The sequence below is a fragment of the Petaurus breviceps genome, unplaced genomic scaffold (assembly GCF_028583685.1).
Source record: "Petaurus breviceps papuanus isolate PSGF00001 unplaced genomic scaffold, PetGlider_PUasm1.0 103, whole genome shotgun sequence".
In the NCBI taxonomy this organism is placed as follows: Eukaryota; Metazoa; Chordata; class Mammalia; order Diprotodontia; family Petauridae; genus Petaurus; species Petaurus breviceps.
Window position 1 is genome coordinate 5,948,961 of NW_027185588.1, and position 13,122 is coordinate 5,962,082.

General features: G+C 51.5%; 1 protein-coding gene across 1 annotated transcript; it reads left to right on the forward strand.

Annotated features, from left to right (window-relative positions):
• The first annotated feature begins 8,383 nt into the window (after positions 1-8,383).
• Positions 8,384-12,509, forward strand: C2CD4C (C2 calcium dependent domain containing 4C). The gene has a single exon (XM_069063788.1). The coding sequence runs from the start codon at positions 8,422-8,424 to the stop codon at positions 9,724-9,726; it is 1,305 nt and encodes a 434-aa protein (XP_068919889.1). The 5' UTR covers positions 8,384-8,421; the 3' UTR covers positions 9,727-12,509.
• Positions 12,510-13,122: the final 613 nt, after the last annotated feature.

The window sequence follows — 13,122 nt, forward strand, 5'->3', positions numbered from 1 at the left end:
GCCCTCTTCTCTAAACCAACCAGGAAAAAACCTCTCCCATGCCCGCCCACCCCCAAGCCCTCTCCAGAGGAGGAGAACAAGGGCAGGCTGGGAGGGCCCCTGCACCATTTCTACAGGCCAGTGATTTCATTGGTCTAAGAAGCTGCCAAAGAGGAATTTGTACCCATGCAGGCCAGTCCTTTCTCTGAACCCTTCTCTCAGAGAGAGGCCTACACCCATGGTGTTAAATTCCAATAGAAATAGCAGTCACTAAACCATACACAGGGATCCCTGCTGGCTGAATACTAACTTAGAAAACTACATAATAACATTATCTATGTTCTATCATTAAATATTTCTCATTGACATTTTCACCTAGATCCTGCTGCACTGGCAATGTTATGGGCTACATTCCTCTGGCCTAGGGCACTGAGAGACAAAGTGCCTAGGATCATATAGCCAGTATGTCTCAGAGGCAAGATTTGAAACCAGGTCTGGCCCCCCGAGATTGGCTTTTTCTCCATTTTACTGTGAACTACCTCTATAGACCTTGCAGTTCACAAATAAATCACTGTCCTCACAGTGGCACTGGGAGGGTAGGTAAGCTAATGATTTTTATGCCCATTTCACAAATGGGAATAACTGAAATTCTCTCTCAGTGTCTCAGAGTACTAAGCCCAGATCTTCTGACTCCCAAGTTGTGGGAGCTTTTCAGGACAATTTAACTCCCCTGTGGAAATCTTGGCTTCTCTCTTAGGGAAAAGTGCCCCTCAAAAATCTCCCCAGTTAGTATTCATGGGGAATCATCCCAGGGCCTAATTTCTCTCTCAAGGATGACTTAAGCTTTTCTTGGACACTCCCAACTTCTCTCCCAAAGACTGCCCCAACTTCTCTCCAAGAGATACCCCAACTTAGCTCCCAAAAAATTTTCCCACCTTCCAAGAGGTAGGAAACTTGTTGTTCAATTGTGTCTGACTCTTTGTGACCCTGTGGACCACAGAACACCAATATTGTCTATGGGGTTTTTTGGCAAGGATACTGGAGTGGTTTGCCATTTCCTTCTCCAGTGGAGTAAGAGGTTAAGTGAATTGCCCAGGGTCATACAGCTAGTAAGTGTCTGAGGCCAGATTTGAACTCAGGTTCTTCTGACTCCAGGCCTAGCACTCTGTCCACTATATCATCCCACTGCCCCCTCAACTTTTCCTCCTATCACAATTTCTAAGACACTCTAACTATCACAAATTCTAAGACACTCTTTCAAAGAAATGTCCTCCTATTTTTCTCTAGAGACATCCTAAGTTTTCTTTCAGAGTCTCCCAGATTCTTTCCCAAAGACTTATCTAACTTCCAAGGGATACTCCAGCTTTGCTCTCAGGCTCCCCATCTTCTCTCTAGGACATCTCCAACTTTCTCCCAAAGAGTCTGCCAACTTCTTACCCAAGGCTATTCCAAATTCTCTCCCAATGTTACTTCCAACTTTCCCTCTCCTCCTAAGTCCCCACAAGAGGCAGCCTGGTGTGTCAGAAAGACCAGGGTTCAAATCCTGCCTCTGATAAATATGAGTAATTCACTGAACCTTTCAGTACCCTGGGTCAGAGGTGTCAAACACACTTCGGTGGGAAGCAGCCCACACTACTCTCCTGCAGCCTGAGCCAGATTAATATGTAACTGGGAAATATTTAACAACATAAATAAAAATATAATAAAACAGAGGGAACATTACAGTCTAAAACTAAGTCAATATTCAGCTGCAGGGAGCCTTCTGTGTCTCTATTTGAGGTTGGCACCATTGCTGTGGATAACTTTCTAAGTATATAAACTGCCAGAGAAGGTGTCTACCTGGATTGGTCGAAGTTTCCTCACTTGGAGAATAAAATAGAGTGAAACAGCCAGGTCACCTTCTCTTCTTCATCTCCAACCTCAGCATTCCAGGCTACTTGAGCCCAGTTGACCTTGGTATGCTGGAATCCCCACCCTAATATCTGTAATCTAGCATTGGTTGTATTGGAACTGAGATTGGCTGAACAGTGCTTCCCCTCCCTCTATTCTCACCCCCCCCCACACACACACACACACACACACGATGCTTCCACCACCTCCCCCACATGTGTTACAGGTCCAAGGCCTGGAGCAGCATGCCTAGACCTCTAGCATGCCGTAGGTAGGCCGGAAGAGAGGAAGGAGAGGTGGTAATGGGAACACCTCCTGTTTATTGAAAGAAATCTAACAAAGCAACAGTGTCTTAGCCCAGCACTTGCCCAAGGAATCTTAGGCCAAAAGCATCTTTTTTTTTAACCCAGCTATCTCAGTGGTGAAAAGGAAGATGGAAGCCCTTTGAGGCAGGAAAGGAGTAGCAGAATGGCCTAGCACTTGCCCCTCCAGGGCCAGGTCACTAGTAAACCAATTTGATTCTACATAGAACTGAATTACCCAAAGATTACCCTTGGGATACAGCCATGGAGAAGTGGGAGTCCCTCATTAGAAAGAAGAAATCCAAGCTTGTAGAGGTAAGGTCATACTGAGAATGAGGACAAAGCTGGGATTCTAACTTAGGTCTTCTGCCATGAATTCAGGACTTCCCTAATTACACCAGGTGGATCTGATTGATTCCCCTGTTCCCCTAGAAGGTCTGAGACACTCTCTCTAGACCTCAGACTCTAGTCTTCTGAGAAGGCTCTCAGGGTGTCCCCTGCTACATTCCAGGCTCCTGTTTGGTCTTGGCTCATTGTACAGGCTGGAGGTGTGAAGCTGGCCCAAAGCCCTGGGGAATTTGTTCAGCTGATGTGACATCCAGCCATGGTCCTTGGGAACCATTGATCCAAGTCGGTTGGACCTATTTATTTTCCCTTCCCTTCATGAAGAACAATGCCCCAGACCAGCACAACTTGGCCAATTTTTCTCTCCTCCAACTCCCGTCTAACTTCTGTCTGGAGAACAAATTGGATTGGAAGTCCCCCAGGACCAAGGAGCCCCTGCTCCCTCCTTTGAACTTCTCCCCCATTCCTTCAGGACAGATCACATGAGAACTAGGGCTCAGGCCAGGATTGTTCCATCAAAAGGAAAGAAACCCTGGGGCCAGGTTCCAGCTTTCTGGGGTGTATGTATTAAGGGAGGTAATCACCCTCAGTTCTCTGCCTGGGAAGCCTTAGAAGATGTTAGATTTCAGACGGACTTCAGAACATAATGTTAGGAAAGAACCTTAGAACATAGAATATTGGAGCTGGAAAGGAATCTTAGCACACACAATGTCAGAGTTGAAAGGGACCTTTGAACATAGTGTATACATGGTGTAGAAGGACTAAGAAAACCCCCCCTAGTGATGAGAGCGGGCCCCACGGTGACAGCCTGTGGGTGAAAGGAGGAAGAAGGTTAAAAAAAAAGCCCTGATGCCTTCTAGCTGGTTAGCTTCAGTGAAGTAGGTAAACAAGGCAGATCCCAGAGGTCAACAAAGCCTTCTGGCTCCTGAACTACTTTAGCTACTGGATTCAAGGTTCCCAGGTGCTTCCACCAAGAGCTCAGCTCCCAGAGCTCGACCATTACGGTACAGTGGAAGGTATGATGGATGGCTCTAGATGTCAAAGGCTTGGATCTGTGTGACCCTGGGCAAGCCACTTACCATCTACAGACCTCAGTTTCCTCATGCATAAAAGGAGGGGTTTGAATAAGGCAACTTCTGTGATTCCTTCCAGCTTTGAATCTCCGCTCCTATGACCACTGCTTTGGGCCTCTGTTTCCCCTTCTATAAAACAAGGATGTTAAATTTAAAAACAAACCAACCAAGGGTGGGGAAAGAGACGGAATGGAGCCTGATGGTCTCTAAAACCTCTTCCAGTTTTGTTGTAATGTCCTACACTTCCTTCCAGCTATGACAGTCTGTGTTCTAAGGTTCTAGCTTTGGCATTCCAATAATCAAGAAACAAATATGTCTTGAGTACCAGCTGTGTACCAGGCTCTGTGCTAGGCACTGTTCTAAGGTCCACCTTTGGAGTTCTGAGGTCCTTTCCAATTCAATTTTTAAGAAACCATTAAGTGCCAAAAATTGTGTTGGACTCTCCTCTAAGTGCCCTTTTAGCCATATCACATAGGGTTCTGAGGTCCTTTGAGCTGCAATATAATCCTTTTGAATTCTGAGGGCCTTTCCCAGTAAGATCAACAAACATTTATCAATACCTCCTATGTGCAAGCTGTGCTAGGTGCTGGACATAGACAGACAGAAAAAAGGTAGGGGGAACAGCTGGTCCTCAAGGGAGCCCTGGCTCCCAGACCAGACAGTACTGGGGTGGAAGCAAATGGATGAGTAAATCTCCAGATACCTTGAGGAGGAAGCCAACTCTAACAACTGGGAGAATCAGAGTAAGTTTTCCATGGGCAGTAGGTGCCTGATCTGGCCCTGAAGGCCAAGAAGGGTTCTCAGAAGCAGAGATGAGGAGATCATGCATTCCAGGCAGGAAGAGGGAGAAGTTTGCTCAGATATATGCATACACAGCCCAGAGATGAAGGTCAGAGTTCAGAGAGTGGCTTAGAGCCCAGTTTGTGAAGGGCAGCAATGTGAGACAAGGATGAGAAAGCTCACAAGCTCACTGTATCCTGCTGCCTGGGAAGGGAGGAGAGAAGCAGATTATGGAAGGCTTTTGATACCAGCCAGAGAAGCTACATTATCCCAGAAGCAGTGGGGGGGTGGGCGGGTCACGGGATCAAACATCTCCAGTTGGAAGGGGCTTCAGAAGTCAGTTAGTTCAACCATATGAGAAAACTGAGGCCCAGGGAGATGTGGCGACTGGGTCACTCAAGGAATACAGCAGGATGTGGGACCAGGTCCTGAGACCCTGTTCTTTTTCCTGTACCTCTTGCTTCCTGGAGAGAATCAAAAGGGAAGGATCTTGAAATAGGAGAGTGCTTGAGGCCAGCTCTGATGGTCTATGTTCTTAGGTTGATTATGGCTGTGGATGTTTTATTTTCTAACTTCCCTCTAAGCCCTGATTTAGATTCTGGTCTATGACTCCAAAATGGAGTGTGTGGGGAGAGAATGTCAATGATGTGATGGTGGTCTTACTAAGATGGGTCACCTGGAGATGAGATGGATAACAGGATCTTAGAGTCAAGGATTTAGACACAGTAAGGACCATTTTTCTTTTGCTGTTGTTTAGTCATTTAAAGTCTAGTCTGACTCTCCATGACCTCATTTGGGGTTTTCTTGGCAGAGATACTAGAATGTCTTGCCATTTCCCTCTTAGGTGAAGAAACTGAGGGTTAAGTGACTTGCCCAGGGTCACACAGGCAAGAAGTCAGAGTTAAAACATTTCTATGGACCTCTACCCTTTACAGATGTCCCTGCAGCCCTAAGGTAAGGCAGAGAAGTACAAGTACCTTTTATCCACTTTTTTTTACAGAGGTACAAACTTCGGTTCAGATAGCAGGGATTTGCCCAAAGATCAGGCCTGGGGATTTTGCCTCCAAGCTCTGGCTCTTTCCAAACTACCACACCCAAGGGTGCTCCTTCCACCCTCCACTACCTCAGCCTTCCAGCCTACACAGCTGGGTGCTTGGGAGCTCAGCGTCACCCTGGCCGGTGACCTCCCAGGGCCTCTCCTGCTGCTTTTTAACTAGCCTTTAACGCAGCCTCTTGGCAGCCACTCGACATCTCCAGCAGCAGGTACTCGAGCTCAAGGACCTGGCCTCCTCCTCTCTCTCCCTCCTCTCTCGAACGCCCTAGCTCCCAGACCGAACGCTCCGAGGAACTAGAGGTGTGTAGGGGGCTAAGGCCCGACAGACTCCAGCTTCTCTCTCTCTGGGTGGGGCGTGATGGGGGCGGGGCTGTCTGGGAGGGGTCCGGCCCCCGAGGTTGAGATGTCCCGAAATCGGATCCTCCAGCCTCGCCCTCGGATCCGGGATGGGGCGGGTCCAATCCAACGGCACATTCCCCCCTCCCCTTCTGTTCCCCACCTCGAAGAGGCCAAGACGGATCCCTGCGGGTCTGGGGAGATGGGGAGTGGAAAAGAGGAGAGGGAGGCAAGGTTGGGGTCGGCCACCCTTGGGCCTGGGCTTGGTGGGCTGGGGGTACGCAGGGGCTCACATCTCCAACTCCTCGACCGTGACCAGCGAGGTGGAGATCTTTAGCCAAGGAGTCAGAAGAACTGGGTTCTAGCAACACCTTTTACCTTTTCCCCACCCTGGGCCATGGTTTCCCCATTTGTAAAAAGGAGTTGGGCTAGATCGTTTCTAGGGTTCCTTTCAGCTGTGGACATTCAATATTTAAAGTCTCCTTCCAGATCTAACCATTTTACGGTTATGGGATCTCTAAGCACTCTTCCATCTATGACATACAATAATTCTACCAGGATGTCTTTGATTTCTCTGGAGGGCAGAAACAAAGGGTCAGAGGCTCGGGTTGCCCTCTCCGGGAGGTTCACCCCTGTATCATTCCCCACCACCCACCCCCAAGATTTTGGGAGGAGGCCTGGTCTAGGGAGATAAGTGAGGTGCCGCAGTCTCGGATTAACTCCAGTTCAAAGGGCGCCCCCACCGAGCCCACCTCAGTTCATCCCTCTGGCTCACCGCCCCCACCAGATCTCTGTTCTCACAAGGCTCCTTCTGGAGGTCCTACCGTGAATTTGATGGTGGAGAGGCAGTCTAGAGCCACTCCTCGATTCCTGTCCCCACTTTCCGGCTGTGCGGGGGACTCCCGGACTTAGAGTGGGGGTAGGAGCCCCGGGTGGGAGGAGGGGGATCCAGTGGCGGCGCTACTCGGAGTATTACGGCGGCGGCGGCCGGGCTGGGCGGCTTCCTGCGGCCGCGGTGAATGAGTCCGACTGCGCTGCTGCTGCCACCTCCCGTATATAAGCCACTGCAAGTCCGGTCGCCAGCCCAGTGCCAGCTCGGGAGCCGCTGTTTCTTTTCTTCGTTTTCTCCCTGCGTCCTCAGTCCCTGCCGGTCCGGGACATCCCTCTCCCTCTGAGCAGGTAGGCAGGTGTCGGCTCCACAAGGGTCTGGAGGGTCCCCATCTTCCTGTGCCCTGCACCCCCCAATCTTCCCTCTGCTGTGTTCGGGAGGCCAGAAGCAGGTGCGATAGGACAGCCGGATCCCCCATCTTCCGGGACCAGAGAGAGGGAGGGAGCTACAGGTGGAAACTTACCCTGGGTGGGGGAAGGGGGGATAGTGTATAAGAAGGACAGGGCCTGGGCTCTCCCCTGCTCCTCTGCTGGCCCCTCCCAGCCCTTTTCCCCTTAGTGAGCCTCGATTACAGCCCTAGAGTAGTGCTTTGAGATCCCGGTAAGTACCAAACAGTGAGCAGAGACAGTATGCCCTGCAGGGGTCTTTCATAGTGCCTCTGGCGCAGAGACGGACCCCACGGGCCCTCAAGCTTCATTGCTGGGGATATTGTGTTTATGGCCCTAAAGGAGTGCTTTGAGATCCCAACTCAGCAGGGTGCCCAAAGAAGCAACTATGCCGCCCCCATTAACTAAATACCTAAGGATGTAAATGTATAGCCCCTAAAGGAGTGCTTGGAGATCCCAGCACAGAAAAGTGCCCCGAGCTCAGAGGGCAAACCCAATTGGTCCTTACTACCTGTCCAACCCAGATCCGGGAAGTAATGAGCCCTCAGGTCCCTTCCACAGGGTTTTGAGGTTATAGCATTAAAGCTTTGAGATCCCAAGCTAGGAGAGGGACAGAGCAGAGATACTGTTCTCCTTCCCCGAGTATAAACAGTTTAGGCCCAATGAACTTTAAGGATGTGAACTCAATGCTTTGAGATCCCAGAACAACCATAGCCTTGTCCCAAGACCCGCTCTATCCTTTGGCCACAGAATGGAATACTCCATAAACATCTGAATTCCTTTCCCATTGATTCAAGCAAATAGTGCCTGGAAATCCCAGGTTTAGTAGGAGAGGAACTTCTCATCTCTCTTACTAGGAAGCAGTCCTCTGGACTTGTTCAACCTGGGAGATAGACCTAAAGTCCAGGGGCTTGCTTTGTCATCTTGTTAGTAGAAGGCAGGGAATGAACCCTTGGGAGAGAAGGCAGAAGAGAGATTTTTAAGTGGCCCTGTACAAGGGGAAGGAAGAGGAGACAACCTGTTCCCAGGCAAGGTCTTCATGCTACAAAGCAGCCCGATGACCTCTTACTCTCATCCTCATTTAGAAGGGGATGGACCTTCTGGACCATCTAGTTTATCTTCCCTATTTTACAGATGAGGATGCTGAGGTTTAGAGCCATTAAGTGACTTACCCAGAGTTGCGAAGGTAGGAAGTGTTAGAAGCAGGATTTGAACCCGGATCTGCCTGGGTTCAGCACACTCCACTATGTTACCACACTAGGTATTGGTGGTCAGTGTCTCCTGTGTTACGCCTGCTCCCATCCTGACTTCTCTGGCCTCTATTTGTCTGGTCTTACAGCAATTTCTGGTGCTGCCACCTGCCTCTATCAGCCTCAGTGGCATCCCCATGAAGAAAACCAACATGTGGCTTTTGGATCGGCTGAGAGGGGCCGGGGAGAACGGTGCCTCTCGGGGGGCAGATGGGGACCGGTCGTCTAAGGGGCCCCTCTATAGCAATGTGCTCACCCCAGATAAGATCCCCGACTTCTTCATTCCCCCGAAGCTTACCTCGGGGCCGGGCGAGGTGGAGGGGGCAGCCACGGGTCCGGGCTCAGGCTCCAGCTCCCCACACTTAGGATCGTCAACCTCCGAACAAAACTTGGCGTCTGGCAGCAGCGGGCCCCGAAAGGCCCAACGAAGCCCCCGTTTGCCCGCCAAGCTCGCAGCTGAGAGTAAGAATTTGTTGAAGGCAGCCAGCCGACACGTGATCCAGATTGAGAGTGCTGAAGACTGGCGGCCAGAGGAAGAGGAGGAGTCTGTAGCCACCAATGCCGACCCCCAGGCGCAGACCGCCATGTCCTTGCCCTACGTCCCCAAGGCCCAGACATCCTACGGGTTTGCCACTCTGATGGAGAGCCCGCACACCCGTCGCAAAGAGTCACTCTTCCACAGTGAGCATACTGGCCTGGCCCAGGCTGGATCCCCGGGCGCCCTTCGGAGAGCTGGGGCCAAGGCCAATGGTGAGGGCACCTCCCGGGCCGAGGCCCTCATGAGCCCCTACCGATACTTCAGCGGGGGCGAGAGCGACACGGGCTCGTCGGCTGAGTCTTCCCCCTTCGGCTCGCCCCTGCTTTCTCGCTCAGTGTCTCTGCTCAAGGTTTTCGCTCAGGATGGGCAGGCCAAGGTGAGCCAGCTGAGGCACTCTGTGGGGCGCCACAGCTCCTTGTCCATGGATGAAAGCTCGGCTGACGTCAGCCCCAGCGCCCGGCGCCGTGCCCGCCGCCCCACCCCAACAGGTCCAGAGGCAGGCAGTGAGGCTGCCTCCACCCCCCGGGGCGAGCACACGGTGCGCCTGGGGAAACGTGGGAGCCTTCGCCTGGCAGCTGAGTATGACCCGGCCCGAGCCCGCCTCCGGGTGCGGCTGCTGGCCGCCGAGGGCCTCTACGACCGTCTCTTCGACACTCGCAGCATCAATTGCTGCGTGGGCCTCTGCCTGACGCCCGGGAAGCTACAGAAGCAGCGAAGTACCATCATCAAAAATACTTGGCACCCCATCTTCAACGAGGACTTCTTCTTCGATGGTCTGTGCCCCTCCAGTGCCCGCAAGCTGGCTCTCAAGCTCAAAGTAGTGAACAAGGGAGGCAGCCTGAAGAGGGATACCCTGCTGGGCGAGAAGGAGGTGCCCCTCACGGCCCTGCTGCCTTTCTTGTGAAGGCCCTCCCCAGCCCAGCCCCCCATCGCAGAGGACCCACTCCTGCCCCAGGTGCTCCTCTCGATTCCTTCCCCGTCTCTGCCCCTGCTGCCCTATCTGCCACCCAGGGAATGTGGGGAAGCTCCAAACCCACAGCACTGAGAGCTGGCATGCCCAGGGTGAGGGATGCAGGGGGTCCCAGGAGGGATTGGGGGTGAGGGACAAAAATGGCCCTCACACAGCCCGGCTCATACCCAGACACCTGGCAGTGCTTCAGTCCCAGGTCACTATAAGCAACCAGAGTGTGATTTTTCACTCATTTATGTGGGGGTGGGGAGGGGGAAGGGACTGAGACAACAATGCTGGGCAGTGGTGAGAGCCCTGGATTTGGAGTCAGGATGGTCTGGCCCCAAGTCCCAGCTTTGCCTCTTGCTCACTAGGTGACTTTGAGCAAGCCTCTTCTCTCTGGTCTCAGTTTACTCTTCCGTAAAATGAAAATGTTGGACTAGATAATTTCCAAGATCTGCTCCAGGTCTAAATCCCATGACCTGCATCTTCTGGTCCAGGGCTCTCACCTCCTTCTAGCTAGGGAAGGAGACTTGTTGATAGGTGGGGAGGAGGAAAGCAGGCAAGAAACAGACTGGGTTATTCCTAGGGAGGAAAAGAGGAGGTAGCCTCTTTCTTTTTCTGCCCTCCTCTATAATCCTAAAACTGTACCTTCCTCCCACATTCCCTTTCTGCATAGTTCTAAACTGGCTTGCTGAAGAGTTACTGGGATTTGGGTAACCAAGTCAGGGAGGAAGGCATCTGGGGAACTTCCAGGGGGCTAATGGAAGGTCCTTGGGGCTGTGTAGGAAGAGTCAACCCCAAAGGGAAGGGGATGAGATTCTTTCAAGGGCTGTCTGTTGAGGGCCCAGCTCTGTTGCTCTCTACCCTGGTTGACCCCAGCTCTGCTTTCCCTGGGGCACCCATCTGATTACCCCAGATCAGGTGGATACCGGGTGGGAAGCCTTCTGTCTCCAGAGGCCCTTCATGGCTCTGCTCCCTGCTCTAGGTGATAATGATTAAAGAGATGACCCTCTGGGAATGATCAGAAGCAAAGCTCAGATTCTAGAGCAAAGGGAAGACTTAGAGCCTAGTGGGACCATCTAGTCCAACCCTCTTGGTTCTACAGATGATGAAAGGTCCACTCAAAGAGAATGAGTTCCCTGAGGTCACACAAGGAGAGAGTGTCAGGATCAGGGCTAGAACAGTGGGTTCTAGACAGGGCAGCTCTCACTCCAGAACACTCTAGTGCTGAGCTTAGCCTGGAAAAAGCCCTGGAAAGAAAAGAGGGAAGGATCGTTTCTGCCTCATCCCCTGGGGGATGGAGACAACCAGCATGTGTACCTGTTTCCACTCCAATACCCCTCTCCTCACAGTATGCCCTCCCTCCCCTCTTTTGGCCAGAGGGGTGCTTTGTCAGTATTTAAACCTTCTGCTCCTCAGCCAGGGAACCATTCAGTCCCAGGCACTCCTGGCCAGCCTCCTCCCTTTCTATTATTTCCTACTCCATGGTATCTGTGTCCTCTGTCCCTTGTCTCCCTGCATGATTCCTGGCTTCTGCCTGAGAGAGTGCCATAGGGCCCCCCACTGTGCCTGGCCTCCAGGGCCCTTGCTTGGCTCCCCATCCTCTTACACACGGCAGATGGCAGCCGTAGGCCTTGCTGTGCACAGCTATTTATACTTGGAGAGTGATTGACATCTACCCATGCTTTATTCTTCGTGTGTAAATATGTTTTGGATACAGTCCGAGCCGGTACAGTGATTTTTCGTGTTTTTTTTTTTGTAGTTCTGTGGCCTTTAAGAAGTCTTGGCTGGTCCCTGGGGGCAGGCAGAGGGAATTCCCAGCTCAGCCAAGGACTGGAGGCAGAGTGGGATGGTTGCCAGCATAATTTAAGTCCTGTTCTAGGATGGGGACCTGGCACTCCTTCCCAGCTCCTCATTCTCTTGGCACCCCTTTGGATGGCTAGCCAACAATCCCCAGAACTCTCCACTGGGGCTTGAGCACAAGGCGTCCCTGTCACCCAAACTCCAAGGGCAGGAGATGGGGACTAGTAAACAGTTGTTCCTTGCTTAGTGGGCAAGACTGGCCAATCCCTCTCTTCCACAATTGGCCTCTGCCTCTATTTCCTGATTGAGGAGGAACTCGGGGCAGCCAGAGCCAGAAGAGATCTGACCATTGACTCCATCCCTGTCATTTTAGTGATGGGGAAACTGAGGCCAAGAGGGGCAAAGTGATTTGCCCAACATACCCATGGTAATTCTGGCAGCAGAGAACAAGACCCGACTCTAGGTCCAGGACTTATAATTTCTGCCACCTGCTGTGTGGCTGGGATTAGTAACCCATCCCAGTCCTTCTGGTGGTAGAAAGAAGCCCACATGAGATATGGGGAGGGCTGAAGCCAGGGTAAAAAAGCTGCTAAAGGGGGCTGAGCTTAGGGTCTCCAGGTGATCCATTCCTGAACTCCACTCCCCAGACAGGGCAGCTGGTAAAAATGGGGCACTACAAGGGTGCCTTGCCTGACCCTGTTGGTGCTTGGAGATCAACACCTCCTCATCCCAGTGGGCACCCTGAGTCTCTAGGTAGCTTCCACCCCCCCTGCCCCTAAGGAACCTGTCTTCTGCTGGCATCTGCCAACTGGGTAGAAAACATCTCAACCCTCTTTCTCTCTTGCAGTTCTGTTTTGATGTTTCAACTTTTCTGATAACTTTTAAGGTGAATTCTATCCACCCACCTATGAGTGTGTGTATGTGTGTTTATAAATGCGTTTTTAGTGCAATAAAGGTATTTCCAAAACAACTGGGTTGCTATAACTGTTTCCCTGAGCCATAAGACAGAGAGGGATGTATTCCACCTAGGATCCACCCCCCTTATTCCCCACCCCATTTTCTCACACTGTTCATTTTCTCAGACTCTGAGAATGAAGCAGAAAGGGCCCTTAGTACTTAGACTGTCAGAGCTGGAAGGGCCCTTAACAGACCAACCCTTTCATTTGTTATCCAAGGAAAATGAGGCCTCTGACCACTGGCTCATAGAAAGGGCCATAGACTCCTGTTACTCCGAGGCTCTCATGGAAGACTTAATCTCATAGAGTCAGGTTGGAGGATCTTTCCTGTTCCACAGTGAGTGCTACCTGAAGGCTGGTCAGGCTTCTCTTTATCCAGCCAAATTTTCTAAGCTGTTAGGTCGTGCCTCTACCCACTGGGATGTACTGCAGTTTCTCTGCTGAGGTAGATGGGGAATGATTAAGACATAAGGGGGGACCGGCACAGCTACCTCTCTGCTGATACAAAGAAAAAAACAGAAACAGCCCCTGCTCCCAACCAGCTTATGGTCTAACAGGAGCAGTGAAATGTGATAGAGTGATACATGCA